At 36.9% G+C, this 18,035-nt stretch overlaps 1 protein-coding gene across 1 annotated transcript; it reads right to left on the bottom strand.

Annotated features, from left to right (window-relative positions):
* Nucleotides 1-4,114: 4,114 nt before the first annotated feature.
* LOC131061094 (extensin-2-like) lies at nucleotides 4,115-7,375 on the bottom strand. Its single transcript, XM_057994609.2, has 2 exons — nucleotides 4,728-7,375; nucleotides 4,115-4,616 (listed from the first exon to the last, which is right to left on the bottom strand). The coding sequence occupies exon 1, from the start codon at nucleotides 7,176-7,178 to the stop codon at nucleotides 4,785-4,787; it is 2,394 nt and encodes a 797-aa protein (XP_057850592.2). The 5' UTR covers nucleotides 7,179-7,375; the 3' UTR covers nucleotides 4,115-4,616; nucleotides 4,728-4,784.
* Between the last annotated feature and the right edge of the window lie 10,660 nt (nucleotides 7,376-18,035).

Raw genomic sequence — 18,035 nt, 5'->3', positions numbered from 1 at the left:
TCATGCTATCTATTCTTGATTTTCCCCCTTTCATTTGTCTTGGAGTGTGATGCATATGGAGAGAGGATTAAAGGAGGCATCAATAATTGTAAAATCATGGAAGGAATAAGAAATTATCTATTTTTGACAAGGAGACATTGGACATTATACATGTGTTGACCATGTTTAGACACTACTTGGTTGGTACTTGATTTGTGGTCAAAGTAGATCACAATAATTTGAAGTACTTTCTTAGCCACAAGGATCTAAATGAGCATCAACAAAAGTGGGTAAAAGAATTTAAAGCATTTGGTTTTGACATTGACTATGTTAAAGGAAAGAAAAATGTTGTCACCAATAGCTAACTTTTTTGCTAATTAGAAAATAAAAATCATAGTATAATATGCTAAGAATGAGTTTGTGACAAATGTTTTGGAAGAGAAGATGTTGGATGAGAGATTCCTGTGTTCAATTAACCCATTCTCTATTAAAAAAAAGAAGAAGAAATTTATTTAGTGCATAAATCAAGAATGAAGGGAAATATTTTGAAATTTGTTCATGATACTCCATACTCCCTTTGGAGGACAACTTGGATATTTCAAAACATATAAGAAAATAAATGAGAGATTCATATGGAAATGACTCAATGATGATATCCTAAGACACATTGGAGAATGTACAATTTTTTAGTGAAATAAAATAAAGAGAACATTCTCAACAAGATTCTTGTAACCCTTACCTATTCTAGAGAAAAAGTGGGAAAGTAGTTCGATGTATTTCATCACTAAAATTCCTAAAAACCAAGGTAAGGAATGCATATAAGTGGTTATGGATAGGCTCATGAACTATGCACACTTATTTTTCTATTTCTTCATATGTTAAGACACCATAAGTGGCTAACCTATTCTTGAAGGGAGTGCTTAGGCTTCATAGACCACCTAAGAATATTGTGAGTGATAGATAGAGTCAATATTTTTATCCTGCTTTGGCAAGAGCTCTTTCATTTGGTAAGAATCAAGCTCAGACCAAACACTAAGTACCACCCCCAAATGGATGAACAAATTGGGATTGTGAACAAATGGGTGGAAGTTTATTTGAAAAGTTATATGTTGGTCATCTATTGCCATGGATCAAATGGCTTCATTTGGGAGAGCATTGTTATAACACTACTTACCACATGTTTAATAGGATGACACCCTTCGTGGCCTTATACAAGTATGGATCCCAAACTTTTGTTGACCTTGTTTTCATTGACTATAGGGTTCCAAGAGTGGGTGATATGATCAAGAAAGACCAAGGCATCTTGAAATCACTCAAGGATAATCCGTAGTAGGTGTGAAATCAACAAAAGTTGTAGGTAGACCATCATATAATGGAGAGAAAATTCAAGATTATAGAAATGGTGTTTGTAAGGTTGCAAACCTACCAATAATCATCTTTGAAGACAAGTGGACTAGATAAACTCAAACCTCGTTTCTACAAACTTTACAAACTCTGAAGTAGTTCATGAATTTGCATACAAGTTGGAGCAGCCTGCATAAAGTAAGATCCCTAATGTTTTCCATATGTCTTGTCTCAAATGAGCACTTGGAAAACATTTTGCACCATCAGTTGAGTTGCCTCCATTAATTCAAGAAGGCAAATTTATTCTAGTTCATAATGCAATTGTGGAGGTTATGAAAGAGAAGTTGAGAGGTAAAAACATCACTATATATTTGATTTGGTGGAAGAACCTTCCTATTGAAGATGCAACTTGGGAAGGGCTGCAGATTTTGGAGCATCCAAACTTTAAATTGATTCAGGGAAAAAAAAATTGAGTAAGACAAACTTGTAATGTCCCGTTTTTGTAATAATTTCCTATTTTTTGTGTCTTCCTTTGTTTGATTTTGTGTATATGTTCTTCCTCCAATTCCCCATTTTGTCTATCCAAGGTCCCCAAAGTCTCTAAGTGTTGAAGCATGTCCAATCTTCTAACTATTTGCCAATTGTTGATATTATAGAGCTCCTTTTCTTGGCATGCCTTTTTGCCTAAATTTGATTTTTCGTACCTTTTTGACTCAATTTGATTTTTCATACTTTTTACTCAATTTGCATTTTCATAACTTCCTCAATAACTACATACATTATTCATCTCTTCTACCTAGAGTACTTATTCCTATGCATCTCTAATATTTTACTCATCTCTTCTACTTAGAGTACTTATATCCTATTGTTGTTGGTGGTGCAAGCATACCTTAAACATGGTACCGAGTTTGAGTCCTTTCCCCAACATTTTTCGCTATCCTCTTTTTGGAACTGCATGTTCAAACTCCCCTTTTCTGTCTACCTTATTGGTATGAGTTCCTTGTCATATCTACAATTTGTTAAAGTTGTTGTAGCAGCATTTTGTGATGTATTAAAGTCCTATTGAATGTAAGAAAGGTTCTGCATTCTATTTTATATTTGTAACCCAGTTTGAATCTAAATTATCAATGAGTGCAAACATTTGAAATGGAATTTAAATTTGTATTATCTAGTTTTAAGTATTGCAAAACTATTGCAAATCTTAAAGTTATTTGTCCTAAATATTTAGACAGGGACATTACAGAGGAATGTAACAATTTTTGCAGCCCACAGTTTTACTGTGGCTAGTCTCTGGAATAAATATCTTGTGTAGATTGCTAATGGCAACAAATTAAATCTATGTAAATTCTTTGAACTTATTAGGGTTTGCCGCCTTCTGCATGGTCTAATCATGATTTACTCTCCAAAGCAGTCCACATATACCTTACAGTAAGATTTGCAATCCATCAAGTAGCCTCTTTAAGTCTAAATGCTCCTATAATGGCATCCTTCATTAGGTTTTCATATGGATTTCAGTTCAGAATTGCTTGAGACTTGCTTCATTGACTGCATTTTCTCTTTAGTATCTAACAACAAAATATCCCCAATCATGGGAAATTTTGGATTGGGGATATTTTGGATCTGTTATAATTATATTCTGAGCTTTTTGCTAATCAATATTTTCCAACATTAACCATCTACCAAGGATACTTTAGTTGATGCCAGTTTTCTGCACACATGCAGGCACATTCTCAACTCTCACACAAGGAATGCCTTTCTGTCTGCAAATTTCTCAAGGTTCAAAAATTGTTCCATGAAATGAATTGATACTGTTAAGAATGACTTAATGCCTCTATGACGAATACTCCAAGCAGTGTTCTTGCAGCAAGTGCAAACATGGTATTTGGCCCAGCTGATATATATTGCAAATTGAGAGGACTGATAACATTGATTTATTGGCTTTTTTTCAGAGAACTTCAACCCTTTCAGGGAATTTTCTATCAGATGCTATTAGGTCTAGAACTGATGAGGATTGGGGGTATTTCCATTAGGAATAATCTTGAAGAGAGATGTATTTTTTTTACCAAGCTGCACATTTGAAGTCAGACTATGAACCTACAAGTCTCAGATTGAGGAATTTGGAGGAAGAGCTCAGTACAATGAAGAGAAACCTTGAGAAAAACAGTAAGGAGCCATAAAAAATAGAAACATTCAATCTAGTAGAAAGCTGAGAGCTTTAGAGTTGTTACCATTAAAATCAGTTCATACTTGATGCAGTATATTCACAGGTAGAAGTGGACCAAACTGGCTTCATCAGAGGAAACCTAATGTAAAGTTTGTTCAAAATTATGGAGGAGTTGTTCAAAATTAATAATTCTGAGCTTGTATATGAGAGCTTGATTAATCATTTTCACTCTGAGTTTTTTAATTATCTGATAAAAACTTCCAAGGACTGATTACATGACTATGAATCCCAATAAATTAAATTTGATAGTCGTATGATCATAACTTAACTTCTTTACTGTAAAAATACAATCAATTTTTTTCGACTTCTATCCTATATTACCATAAACGAAAAAAGAAAATCGTAATGACAACGGCAACTGTATCCTAATACAAAGATTGATTACTTCCATGCACATTTTGCTTTAGGGTGAGGTCGACTGTTAAAATTATCACGACTGATTTAAGTTTTTCAAGGCATAAAGAGACATGAATGGCATTCTGTATTATGTTAGTGTCTTATTAAAACTCAACTTTAATTGGTGAAAGATAACGCAAACAATGTCCATTGAAGCAAGCTGTCAAATCATTCGGAATAAAGCATGCACTTCAATTTTTTAAATGAGAACTGAAGTACAAAAATTGGATTGAAGACTGGAGATTAATGAGCTTATTAGCTGGCACTTTATTCAATTTTATTCAGTAGCACAGCCATGAATAAACGAATTCCTCTCAAAACTGAATGGAAATAGAATAAATAATGATGTACAAACAGAGCATAAAAAGAGATCCCTATTCTTCACTGCTGAAGACAGCCAATTTTTTTAACTCAGCTTTCATTGCGCCTCAGTCTCTCTTCAAATACCCCATCTGAACGAAACTAATACCAATCAGCCTATTACTAACAAGTACAGCTAGCAATACTGATCTCAAGTTCACAAATCTCGCAGTGACATTTGCAATAAAACTTCTCAACAGTACTATTGCAATACCAGCTACATTGTCAAAAACTAAATAAGACGGAGATGGTACTGGCCCAAAGATTGATTTTTTATTCGAGCAGACAGTTATTGTATTGAATGTTTCATGACCTATAAAACGTCAGAATAAAGAAATCATTAGTTCATAGTTATCATATGTACTGCCTTGAGAAAACTAAATTGAAGGACCAACATTCATCAAAAAGGTTAGAGAAAACTCACCTACTGAAAAGGAACACACTTTGTGACAGCAGTCTATAGTGGTAGAGGTGGAGAATGTTAATAGTATAGGGGAGGAGGAGAAGGAGATGGAGGAGGAGGGGACCTGTAGACGTAAGGTGGGGATGGAATTGGAGGTGGAGGGGATGTGTACTGATATGGTGGTGGTGGGGAAGGAGATGGAGGTGGTGGAGACTTGTAATAGTAGGGAGGTGGAGGTGAAGGCGATGGTGGGGGAGGAGACTTGTAGTAGTACGGAGGTGGGGGTGAAGGAGATGGTGGGGGAGGAGACTTGTAGTAGTAAGGAGGTGGTGGCGAAGGGGATGGAGGAGGAGGAGACTTGTAGTAGTAGGGAGGTGGGGGTGAAGGGGATGGTGGGGGAGGAGACTTATAGTAGTAAGGAGGTGGTGGTGAAGAAGATGGAGGAGGGGGTGATTTGTAGTAGTAAGGTGGGGGAGGAGAAGGTGAGGGTGGAGGAGGAGACTTGTAATAGTATGGAGGTGGAGGTGAAGGAGATGGAGGAGGAGGAGATTTGTAGTAGTATGGTGGAGGTGGGGATGGTGGAGGTGGGGATGGTGATGGAGGAGGGGGTGACTTGTAGTAATAAGGAGGTGGAGGTGAAGGGGATGGAGGAGGAGGTGATTTGTAGTAATATGGAGGAGGAGGAGAGGGTGATGGTGGTGGTGGGGACTTGTAATAGTATGGTGGTGGAGGAGAAGGTGATGGGGGAGGAGGGGACTTGTAGTAGTATGGAGGAGGAGGAGAAGGTGATGGTGGAGGTGGGGACTTATAGTAGTATGGAGGAGGAGGAGAAGGTGATGGTGGTGGTGGGGACTTGTAGTAGTATGGTGGTGGAGGTGATGGTGAGGGAATGGGTGGAGACTTGTAGTAATAAGGAGGAGGAGGAGATGGTGATGGAGGGGGTGGAGACTTGTAGTAATATGGTGGAGGTGGAGATGGTGATGGAGGGGGAGGTGACTTGTAGTAGTAGGGTGGTGGAGGTGAGGGAGATGGAGGAGGAGGTGACTTGTAGTAATAGATTGGTGGTGGTGAGGGAGATGGTGGAGGGGGTGACTTGTAGTAGTACATTGGAGAGGGTGATGGTGATGGAGGAGGGGGTGACTTATAGTAATAAGGAGGTGGAGGTGAAGGGGATGGAGGAGGAGGTGATTTGTAGTAGTATGGGGGAGGAGGAGAGTGTGATGGTGGTGGTGGGGACTTGTAATAGTATGTCGGTGGAGGAGGGGACTTGTAATAGTATGATGGATGAGAGGAAGGTGATGGTGGAGGTGGAGACTTATAGTAATATGGTTCATGGGTTGGTGGTGATGGTGGAAGTGGGGACTTGTGATGTTTTTGATGGTGGTGGTGCGTGTGATGGTGGTGGCTATGATGGGGAGGCTTGTAATAGCAAGGTGGAGGAAAGTATGGTGATGGTGGAGGTGGGGACTTATAGTAGTATGGTGGTGGAGCTGATGGTGACGGTGGTGGAGGAGACTTGTAGTAATAAGGAGGAGGTGGTGATGGTGAGGGAGGGGGTGGAGACTTATAGTAGTAAGGAGGAGGAGGAGATGGTGAGGGAGGGGGTGGAGACTTGTAGTAATAGGGAGGAGGAGGATATGGTGATGGTGGAGGTGGAGACTTGTAATAGTAAGGAGGAGGTGGAGATGGTGATGGTGGGGGTGGAGACTTATAGTAGTAAGGGGGAGGGGGAGATGGTGAGGGAGGAGGTGGGGACTTGTAGTAGTAAGGGGGAGGAGGAGATGGTGAGGGAGGAGGTGGAGACTTATAGTAAGGGGGAGGTGGAGATGGTGATGGTGGGGGCGGAGACTTGTAGTAGTAAGGGGGAGGTGGAGATGGTGATGGTGGGGGCGGAGACTTGTAATAGTAAGGTGGAGGAGGAGATGGTGAGGGAGGGGATGGGGACTTGTAGTAATAAGGGGGTGGAGGAGATGGTGATGGTGGGGGCGGAGACTTGTAATAGTAAGGTGGAGGAGGAGATGGTGAGGGAGGGGGTGGGGACTTGTAGTAATAAGGGGGTGGAGGAGATGGTGATGGTGGGGGCGGAGACTTGTAATAGTAAGGTGGAGGAGGAGATGGTGAGGGAGGGGGTGGGGACTTGTAGTAATAAGGGGGTGGAGGAGATGGTGATGGTGGGGGTGGAGACTTGTAGTAGTAAGGGGGAGGAGGAGATGGGGATGGAGGCGGTGGAGACTTGTAGTAGTAAGGAGGAGGAGGAGATGGTGATGGAGGGGGTGGAGAGTTGTAGTAATAAGGCGGAGGAGGAGATGGTGATGGAGGAGGGGGAGATTTGTACTCATATTCACTCAGAATACGGCCCTCCTCAGCATTTGTAGAAGCAGCATTGCTAATGATGACAATGAATCCTAGCAGCAGCAGTGTAATAAGCCGGGGACAGAGGCTACCGCCTCCTCCCCATTGAAACTCCGCCATTCTCGAGCCAAAACACCAGTACCCAATCTCTGTTCTAATCTACTGCACTTGACAGAGCAAGCTCTTCCTTTCCTTGCAGAGGAGCACAGAAACTGCTCTCTGATATTCAAATCAAACGCAATGAAGTGTTTATATAGCACAGATTAGGCTCCTCTGCTGTTCCAAGAGACAGCTTGCATTCATTTTGACTGTGTCCCAATGAAATCACCATTATCTCTCAAACAACTAAGTTACAAGCCGGAAAAAAAAAGCATTTACAGTCACAATCAAAGCAGTTTCAGCCGCCACGAAAGTATTTACAGTCGCTAGCAAAATAAATTAGTCAGCAATAAGCAGTGGCACCAGCTTTTAGTTAGCGCATTACTTTAGCCCGAGTCAACCGGCGGCTTGAGAGTAGAAGCCCACATGGCTTGGCCTTAATTTATTTTATTTACTTGACCTTAATTTATTATTTTATTTACGCCAGCAGTGTATGCTGACTGTTCTCCTCATGCAATTAGCTGGATTTCATACATTAATATTTTATATTTTACATTGAAAAATAGTACTTTCGGGAGGGGATTTGAAATTATATATTAAACTGACAGTCAACGTTATCAATAATTTAGTTGCATGTGTTATTTTATATTTTTTAATTGCCCACCATTTTCTTTATTTTTTTAAAACGATTTTGTCTTTGAGTCTAGATTAGATATATTAATATAGATTTAGTTTTGTATTTTTTTTTGGTTGAAAATGAGGATGGCACCAAGTGACTAAGAAGTTTGTTTTAGAAATCTACAATAAGATAATGATTAATCAATAGATACATAGACTTTTTGTGTAAGTGGTATGAAAACTATAACTTGCTAGCTTATATAGGTGATATTTCGTTAGAGTAATTCGTTAATACTTGGATCAAGGACTCTTGCAAGTCCCATCATATTAAGCTCATTATAGTTCATAACCTTATCGAGAGATTTTTATTTTTCATTAAATAACCCTAACAAGTATGTATGCTCTTTAAATGATCCAATTGTTGGTTTGTGATGAGCACTCTTATGGGGTTATCTCACTAGACCTAAGACTGTTAAGTCTTTAAACAAGCATTGCTCAAATTTTCCAACTAGTTAGAGATTCTACTTTTCTTAGATCTTTATTTTACGAATTGATTAGGCTTGCAGTTGCCAAACCCAATATTTTGGGTGCAGGAGCACCTGAAATCTAGTAAATAGGTTTTGAGTTGTAGGAGTTAGGGTTAGGTCTACTGTGATTCAATAAGGTCTACGAAGACCATTTGTAATGTAATTTCATGTTTTTAGATGGGTATGTCAAATCTGGAGTCACAATTTGCAAGTCTATAAAGTTGTTCAAAAGTTGTCAAATGTTGTCATCGAGATAAGTTATACCGATAACGTGTCATTGTTGTAAAAAGTTTTCATAGTGGTTATCGAGATAGTTATCTCGATAAAATGTTGTTGTTGTAAAAAGTTGTCATCGGGTTAAGTTATCTTGATAAAGGGTCATCGGGATAGTTTCGTCTATCGGGATTGGCAAATATTGTTTAACCGATTATGGAAGGTTATGTTGATAATTATCTAACTGCCTTGTTCGGTATAGTTATGCTGCAAGAGGGACATCATAATAAGTTACTCCATTGGGATTACTCAAAATGGTTACTCTGCCTATTCTAGTTATCCCGATGGGTGTTTCAGGTTTCAGTTCGGGAATGCTATCCCGACGTCGGTGTCCAACAGAGGTTTGTCATTTCAGAATTGTTATTCTGATGTAGATGTCTTGTTTGGTTTTTCTGGATGTGAAATTCGAACGGTCAAGCATCCCAGGGGTTTGTTGTGACTGCAAGAATGCATAAATTTGGTATAAATTGTATAGCAACGGTGAGAAAAATGGAGAATTCGGTAATATACAACTGATTTTTTGAACTTTGAAATCATTGGCACCAGAATTGGAAGTTTATGTTCTGCAACTTGCTCTGTCTCTGCACTTTGTTATGTTTTTTGTATTTGAATATTGCTATATGGATTCAAATTGTTCATGTGAGCACGTGAGGGTATAGAGTTGTGGGTTATCTTCCATTTGCCGATGGTTAAAATTATGAATAGTTGAGACCTTGTAGATTTTTCACGAGATTGCCTGATAACTAGGGTTCTATTAGAAAATTGTCGATTTCCCCCTAACCCGATTGTCACAACACCCTGTGTTGCTAATGTGATGAGCATATAATGGTAAGTTTGAAGGTGGGGATTTTTGTATTGCATCAATTGGTATCAGAGCTACAGGGATTAGATCTGTTGGAAGGTGAAAGGACATCATGGCAATAAAAAAATCCTTGGAGGAAGAGATACTACAAAGGAATGCCATCTTCAAGACCAAATGTTTCTATCAAGGCAAGGTATGCAACGTGATGGTTGATTCATGCAATTTGGATAATCCGATATCTTAGGAAATGGTGGATAAGTTGCTCTTAAAATGTTTTCCTCATGAAGCACCTTACTCTGTTTCCTGGTTGAATGGTGAGCATACTTTGATTGTGAAGGAACAAACTTGGGTTGAGTTTGAAATAGACCCATATAAGGACAAGATTTTGTGTGATGTTATACCTATGAATACATGTCCTTTGCTATTGGGATTTCCATGGGTATGTAATAGGGATGCTTTGTATGATGGGAGACACAATAGTTATAAGAATAAAAAAGATGGTATTTGTTTTGATTTGACTCCATTGGTAGAAGAAAATCAAGGAAAAGACAAGGTTAGAAGAGTACTTATTTAGGGTAAAAGGGAACCTATAAGGCAAGAGGAGAGTCATTGTAGTGATGGGGCAATCACTGCCAAGGAGAAGAAGGCAAGAACAATGCCTAATGAAAGGCAAGAAAGGTCTAGCCAAGCCACAATGGAGGAAGAGTATTGTCCACTGATTGGACAAAAACGTGAAAGGCAGCAGATGAATGTTGACAGAGGGAATGAGGAATCAGATAATAAAGAGATCTCGAAGGTTGAGATGATGAAGGAAGAGGAAATCGAAGAAAGGCTTGAGGAAGTCACGATGGGAATGGTAGTGTGTCCCTTGAGGGAAAGAGAAGTTGTAGGGCAGTCAAACACTACTCAAACAAAATTTTATCCGTTTGAAAATGTAGAGATCAAAGTGGAAGAACACCATATGCAAGGTGTAGTGCAATGTGAGAACCCAAACAAAGAAATGGTAAGCCAAAGACCACGACAAGGATTAGTCACCCCAAGAGGTGAAGAAGATGAGAAGAAGAAGAGTTTGCAGAGAGTCCCAAAGGTGGAAGGGACTAAGCAAGTGGCAGGCCAAGAGAAGGCCAAATACACTATGTATGTGAAGTCTCCAAGAGAAGTGGAGAAAAGAGTTAGTTTTGTGGTTAAGACAATAGGATGTCCTTGGTTGCTAGATTTGAGAAGAAGCCATTTAAATGCTGGTATGACAGTGGTTCTAAGCATAAGGAACCTAAAGGTGATAGTGAAGAAAAGAATTCAAAGACAAAGAGGGAAATAAGTAGCTTAATGCTTCATTGATGTGATGATCATGATGGTAGAAGTTAAGCCAAGGGAAGAGGAAGGAAAGAGTATGGGATGTTTAGAGATGAATGAGACCAAGAGATCAGTTGGCAACAGTTGGATGAAGAAGGTACAATCAAGCCAAAGCATGGAGGTGCATATCCAAGGTGACCAGTCAAGAGAAGCGCTAAGTTGCTTGGGAAAAGCCAAGCCCAAGGTGAAGATGAAGATAGATGGGAGTAGTTGCATGCTCGAGGAGGATCGTTAGAGTGTTGAAATTCAAGACAATGTTGTAGACCTCATTTCATCAAGAGCATGAACTTTTTCCTCTCTGGGTGTTTGGTGCAGGAGCACCTGGAATCTAGTAAATAGGTTTTGAGTTGTAGGAGTTAGGGTTAGGTCTACTATGATTCAATAAGGTCTATTGAGACCATTTGTAATGTAATTTCATGTTTTTAGATGGGTATGTCAAATCTGGAGTCACAATTTGCAAGTCTGTAAAGTTGTTCAAAAGTTGTCAAATGTTGTCATCGAGATAAGTTATACCAATAACGTGTCATTGCTATAAAAAGTTGCCATAGTGGTCATCTGGATAGTTATCTTGATAAAATGTCGTTGTTGTAAGAAAATTTCATTGGGTTAAGTGATCTCGATTAAGGGTCATCAGGATAGTTTCATCTATCGGGATTGGCAAATATTGTTTAACCGACTATGGAAGGTTATGTCGATAGTTGTCCAATTGCCTCGTTCGGTATAGCTATGCTGAAAGAGGGACATCAGAATAAGTTACTCCATCGGGATTACTCAAAATGGTTACTCTGCCTGTTTTAGTTATCCCAATGGTTGTTTCAGGTTTCGGTTCGAGATTGCTATCCCAATGTCGGTGTCCAACAGAGGTTTGTCATTTCGGAATTTTTATTCCAATGCAAATGTCTTGTTTGGTTTTTTAGGATGAGGAAGTCGAACAGTCAAGTATCCTAGGGGTCTGTTGTGACTGCGGAATTTCATAAATTTGGTATAAATTATGTAGAAATGTCAGGAAAAATGGAGAATTCGGTAATATACAACTGATTTTTTTAACTTTGAAATCATTGGTGCCAGAATTGGAAGTTTATGTTCTACAACTCGCTCTATCTCGGCAAATTGTTATGTTTTATGTATTTGAATATTGTTGTATGGATTCAAATTGTTTATGTGAGCATGTGAGGCTATAGAGTTGTGGGTTATCTTCCATTTTCCCATGGTTAAAATTATGAACAGTTAAGACCTTGTAGATTTTTCACGAGATTCCTTGATAACTAGGGTTCTAATAGAAAATTGTCGATTTTCCCCTGACCTGATTGTCATAACAACCTATGTTGCTAATGTGATGAGCATATAATTGTAAGTTTGAAGGTGGGGATTTTTGTATTGCATCAATTTTAGAGACCAAATTGTCACATTGGAAGCTTGGTTTACATGATGTAATCTTGGGTAAGGTTAAGGTCATCAAATGCCATGATCACATTATAATGTATTACCAACAAGTGTTCCACATTCTCATCCCCAATGGAGATCAATGATAATGCATCTAGAGACCATTCCCTTTGACTAAAGTCACATAACATTTTAGCTTGCATAAGTCAACAAGCCTTTGAAAATTTCATGCATGTAGTTCTTTCTTGACATATCTCTCCTTTCTCATAAAGGATCTTGCCATGTCCTGCATTGTAGGAAAAAATGGGACAATAAAATAATAATAATTAATTTGACGAGGGGGTTTTTTGTCCCACTGGGAAGGTAGTATGGTGCCCCTCTATAACTTTACTCCCCTAAGAACAGTTAGGAAATACTGCCAAGATGGGCATCCCTAAAATCCCACGAATAAAGGTAACTCACAAGGGAAAAGAAAGGGCATGTTGTAATTGCCCTAGTAGATAGGTGTGTAAAATATGGAAGCATAAAGGAGGCACAAATAGGTTGGAAAGACTTCCCACAAAAGAAATGTACTCCCATGGAATACCATAGTTGTAGGATATGTACACAACTTATTTGTTGAAATGGTGGAGAAACTTTCAAGCAAATGTAATTGGTAGATGAATGCTAGAATCCACAACCTTTGTCAAATTCCTCCATGCCTATGCAATAATGAGAGATTTTGATTAGGTTAAGGACCTTTGCCGAGAATATGAACTCAATGTTGTTTTAGATTATGTGTTTATGCTACATAGTCTTATCTAGTTTGAGAAGCATGTGACTTTGTCGGGGAAGAAGGGAACAATTTAGAGCTCCAATGGGATTGATAAGGAACTGAGTGACTTGTTCAATGATCTATACAAAGGGGTTAACTTCACTCATGCACTTCATATCCAAAGCCATGTCACTCCTTGTTATAAACAACCCTTTCTAGGTTCCCAGGAGAATGCTTAATTCAATGGATATTCTTGATGATTGTATTCATTTAATAGATCATAAAATAGCCCTAGGTTTCTTTATGATATTTGAGAATAAGAAATACAATGGAAGCAATCTTGAGATTAAGTTTTTGAAGATCCCAAGAAGTCTTATATGGTTGGAGGCATAGGGCATTTCATATATAATAGTGGATACACCCTTGTTGAAAATCATCCTTCAGTTAGAGGTACCATTGTTTCTAAATATAAGTCTATTTATATAAGATTCTATACAAGAACTATTGAGTTACACATTAAGGTGAACAAAATAAAAAGGCTAAGAATGTTATTGTGTTATAAAATGTACATCTTCATACAATAAATATAGTATTGCTATTGTCTTAGGCACATGACTCAAGAAATGTTCATGTTGAAAGTGATCTCATAATTATTGTTGTGAGTTCTCTAAAGTATTTGGTAACCTTTATGTAGTCTTGTTGATGCAGGGTGCATTCCTAATTATAAAGAATGTTATAAAATAATATGATTATTATATTATATCATTGATCTATATTATAATAGGTCACTTTTGTAGAGTCATTTAGATCTTTGTGTAACTATTTCATTAAAAAGATAGTTTGGTTGCTATTATCATGTGTTTGGATATGATTGATTTTAGCACTACTTGGCGTGATCACTAGAAACATTTTAGCTAGTATTTTGTTAGGATAACAACTTTTAGCAATATCTACAAATCTCAAATTATGGGTCTATAATCAACTATAATCTATATTACTATAATACAAACATTAGATAAATGATTATTTTTGTGGATTAATAGAAAAAACCTTATGGGTTAGACAAGAGAAAATCATAGATGATATGAAAAATGTAGGTTTAGAATTCAAATTTATCATTCTAAACTTGTATACAAAATGTTGAGCAACTCTTGTGAAATGTGGTCATAGGACCAATTGACCAAAATCATATGAACATATTCATAAATTCCATTGGGGTTATGACTAGAGACTTGTTATGAAGGCATTGCCTAAAGTTACAATCATTGTAGATCAATGATGATTTTGTTGGTTAATGTTGAAAAGATGGAGTATAATGTACATCATGGTATTATATTGGTAAACATAATTATCAATATGTTTTCTCTAAGCATAATTTTATGAATGTGTGAAAGTTGAAAGTGAGAGAACATGACTATGTATCCTTGGAAAACCTTAATCAAGTATTGAGCATTAAATTCCTAGATATTTGTTAGTCACTTAATTATTTTTCATATCAAAATTATGATTTTATAGATTTGATAGCTTTTTCATTGGGCTTGGTACATGTATGGTTATCTATGTCATCTTGTAATCCACTTGCTTAGAAGTTAGAGGGACACAAATAAGGATACAATTTTTTATTTTTTATTTATTTTTAATATTTTGTGTCATTGATATAATCAAAGTATTAGTGTTGGAAGATAGTAATAATGTTTATGGATAATATTCATTATGTGGATATGGCTACTCTTAATTCTATGTGAGGATACTTATGCATGGGCTGAGTATAGAAAAATGAAATTGTATTGTGGGAATGGAAACTATGTATGGTATTGTCACTACACCTATCAAGTATATTGTGTTACATATGCTAGAATTATTAGTGGGTTGGGATAATGGTAGGATCCTTGATTGACTTCATAAAGGAAGTCTTCTTGAGATATCTTGAGTATTACCTTAGTACTATTCATGACCAAGGCAAAGATATACCAATGTTTTAAGACATATGAGGTCATATGTACTTCCTCTATGGCTCATTGATGTTTATGATTGAGCTATATTTCCACCCAATCACAATATCTCATTCTACTAAAACTATGACACACCATTCGATGAATACTAGAGAAAATGAAAGATTCCATTATAGGATTACAAGTAAATCCTTCAACCAACATAAAGGGTAGACATTTTAGGATTTATGTCCCTACCCTCTTGAAGTAAATACCTTGGATAAGTGCAAGAAGTGGAATCCACTTTTTATTGAAGAAATGTGACTAAAAATTTTGTCACTAGGAACATGTATAATTTTTTTAAATGCATATCTATTTAGGAATGAAAGTTTGAACCTGGATGGGTGTACATTTATAATGGGAAGCTTGAACCTGAATAGGCATGCATTTATCATGAGCACCCATTTCGATTTTTGCATCCATTGATATATGGATACCCATTATAAACTCGTATGTGTTTAAGAAAATGTCCCCATTCTGAAAGTCTTTTAATTTCTTTCTTCCTTGCATGATTATTTTAATGGTGGAAGCAAAAGAAAATAGGAGCTTAGAATTCATACCTACATTGAGCAACCTTGTCCATGCCTTGATTTCACCTCCTCTCTCTACAAGAACTAATTAATAAGATTTTAAGGTAAGAGACTTCAATATTTATGAATTTTTGTTTTTCTTATAATTTTTTATTTTATTTTATAATTTAGTTTGGTTTTTAAACCTCAGACCCTAGACCAAATTCATTTTAAAACATGAACTTTAAGTCCTAAATCATAAACTCTAAACCCTAAATTTAAGATTTAGGATTTGTAATAATTAGAAGTTAAAAATGAATGCATGTAAAATTTAATGTTATACAAACCTTTTGTGATGAATTATAATTCCATTCAGCATCTTGTGATGTATTATAATCCCCTTGATTGTAAGAAAGGTTCTGCAACCTATTTTATATTTGTAACCCCATTTGAATCTAAAATATCAATGAGTGCAGACATTTGAAATGGAATCTAGATTTCTATTATCTAGTTTTAAATATTGCAGATCTTAAAGTTATTTGCCCTAAATATTTAGACTGGGATATTACAATCAACAAGAGTACAGAGGAGTAGTAGCACATTTTACAGCTTTGCCACAGTTTTTACTGTGGCAAGTCTCTGGAATGAATATTTTGTGTAGGTTGCTTGTGAATGTAAATATCTGAACTTATTAGGATTTTTCGGCCTTCTGCATGGTCCAGTCATGATTTACTCTACAATGAAATCCACATACACCCTATGGTAAGATTTGCAATCCATCAAGTAGTCTCTTGAAGTGTAAATGCTCCTATAATGGTAATATTTTTGAAAACTAGGAAATATTTTGCTCATTTTAGCATTTGACAAGGTATTTACTTGATTAGGTTTTCATATGGATTTCGGTTCAGGATTGATTAAGACTTGCTCCTTTGACTGCATTTTCTCTTTAGTATCTAACAACAAAATGTTTGTAATCATGGGATTTTGAATATGTTATAATTAGATATAATAGATCCTGAGCATTTTGCTAATAAATATTTTCCAACATTAACCATCTACCAAGGATTCATTAGTTGATGTCAGTTTTCTGCACGCATGATGTCACATTCTCAACTCGCACACAAGGAATGCCTTTCTGTCTGCAAATTTATCAAGGTTCAAAAATTTTCCCATGAAACATGCATTCATGCTGTTAAGAATGACTTAATGCCTCTGTGACTGATACTCCAAGCAATGTTCTTGCAGCAAGTGCAAACACACAGTACTTGGCCTAGCCGATAGTATGCAAATTGAGAGGAATAATAACTTTGATTCATTGCAATTTTTCTTCAGAGAACTTCAATCCCTTCAGGGCATTTTCTATTAGATCTAGAACTAGTGACGATGAGGGTGTTTCCATTAGGAATAATCTTGAAGAGAGATGCAATTTTTCACCAAGCTGCACATTTGAAGTTAGACTATGAAGCTACAAGTCTCAGACTGAGGAATTTGGAGGAAGAGCTTAGTACAATGAAGAAAAACCTTGAGGAAAACAGGAAGGAGCTAGAAAAAAATAGAAACATTCAATCTAGTAGAAAGCTGAGAGCTTTAGAGTTGTTACCATTAGCAAACCACTTCATACTGGATGTAGTATATTCACAGGTAGAAGTAGTCCCTTGAAGTGTACATGCTACTATAGTGGTAATCTTTTTGAAAACTATGCAATTTTTTCTCATTTTAGCATTTGACAAGATATTTCCTTGATTAGGTTTTCATATGGATTTCAGTTCAGGATTGCTTAAGAGTTGCTTCTTTGATTACATTTTCTCCTTAGTATCTAGGTCAAAATATTCCCATTTATAGGAAATTTCGGATCTGTTATAATTAGATATAATTAAATTTTGAGCATTTTGTAATCAATATTTTCCAATATCAACCATCTACCAAGGGTTTATTAGTTGATGCCAATTTTCTGCACGCATGCATGCACATTCTCAACTCTCATACAAGAAATGCCTCTGTCTGCAAATTTCTCAAGGTTCTTAAATTCTCCCATGAAACATGCATTGATGCTGTTAAGAATGACTTAATGCTTCTTCCTCCAAATTTCTCAATACACCAAGCTATGTTCTTGTAGCAAGTGCAAACACGCAGTATTTGGCCCAGCTGATAGTATGCAAATTGAGAGTAATAATAACTGATTCATTGGCATTTCTTCAGAGAATATCAATCCCTTCAGATGCTATTAGATAGAAAACTGGTGAGAATGAGGGTATTTCCATTAGGAATAACCTTGAAGAGAGGCAATTTTACACCAAGTTGTGCATTTGAAGTCAGGCTATGAAGCTACAAATCTCAGGTTGAGGAATTTGGAGGAAGAGCTCACTATAATGAATAAAAACAGGAAACATTCAATCTAGTAGAAAGCTGGGAGCTTTAGAGTTGTTACCATTAGCAAATCACTTCATAACGGATGCAAAGTTTTTCAAAATGATGGAGAAGTCTCAGGAGGCTCAAGTTTTTGGAAGGTGGATCCTGATCAGAATATAGAGATACATGAATTTGACTCAGATTCAAGGGATGAAGTACAAGAAGTAGAGTTTATGAAGACTCATTTTTTCCACATTTGTATACTATTATGATGACACGGTTGAATAAAAATGCACTTTTCAAAATTGATTAATACTTC

This window comes from Cryptomeria japonica, chromosome 4 (assembly GCF_030272615.1).
Source record: "Cryptomeria japonica chromosome 4, Sugi_1.0, whole genome shotgun sequence".
In the NCBI taxonomy this organism is placed as follows: Eukaryota; Viridiplantae; Streptophyta; class Pinopsida; order Cupressales; family Cupressaceae; genus Cryptomeria; species Cryptomeria japonica.
Note: the sequence above shows the minus strand (reverse complement) of the source record. Positions and strands in the feature narration are given on the sequence as shown.

What these genes read in the sequence shown, in the direction of transcription:
- LOC131061094 (XM_057994609.2), bottom strand. Translation starts at nt 7,178, where the DNA reads ATGGCGGAGTTTCAATGGGGAGGAGGCGGTAGCCTCTGTCCCCGGCTT.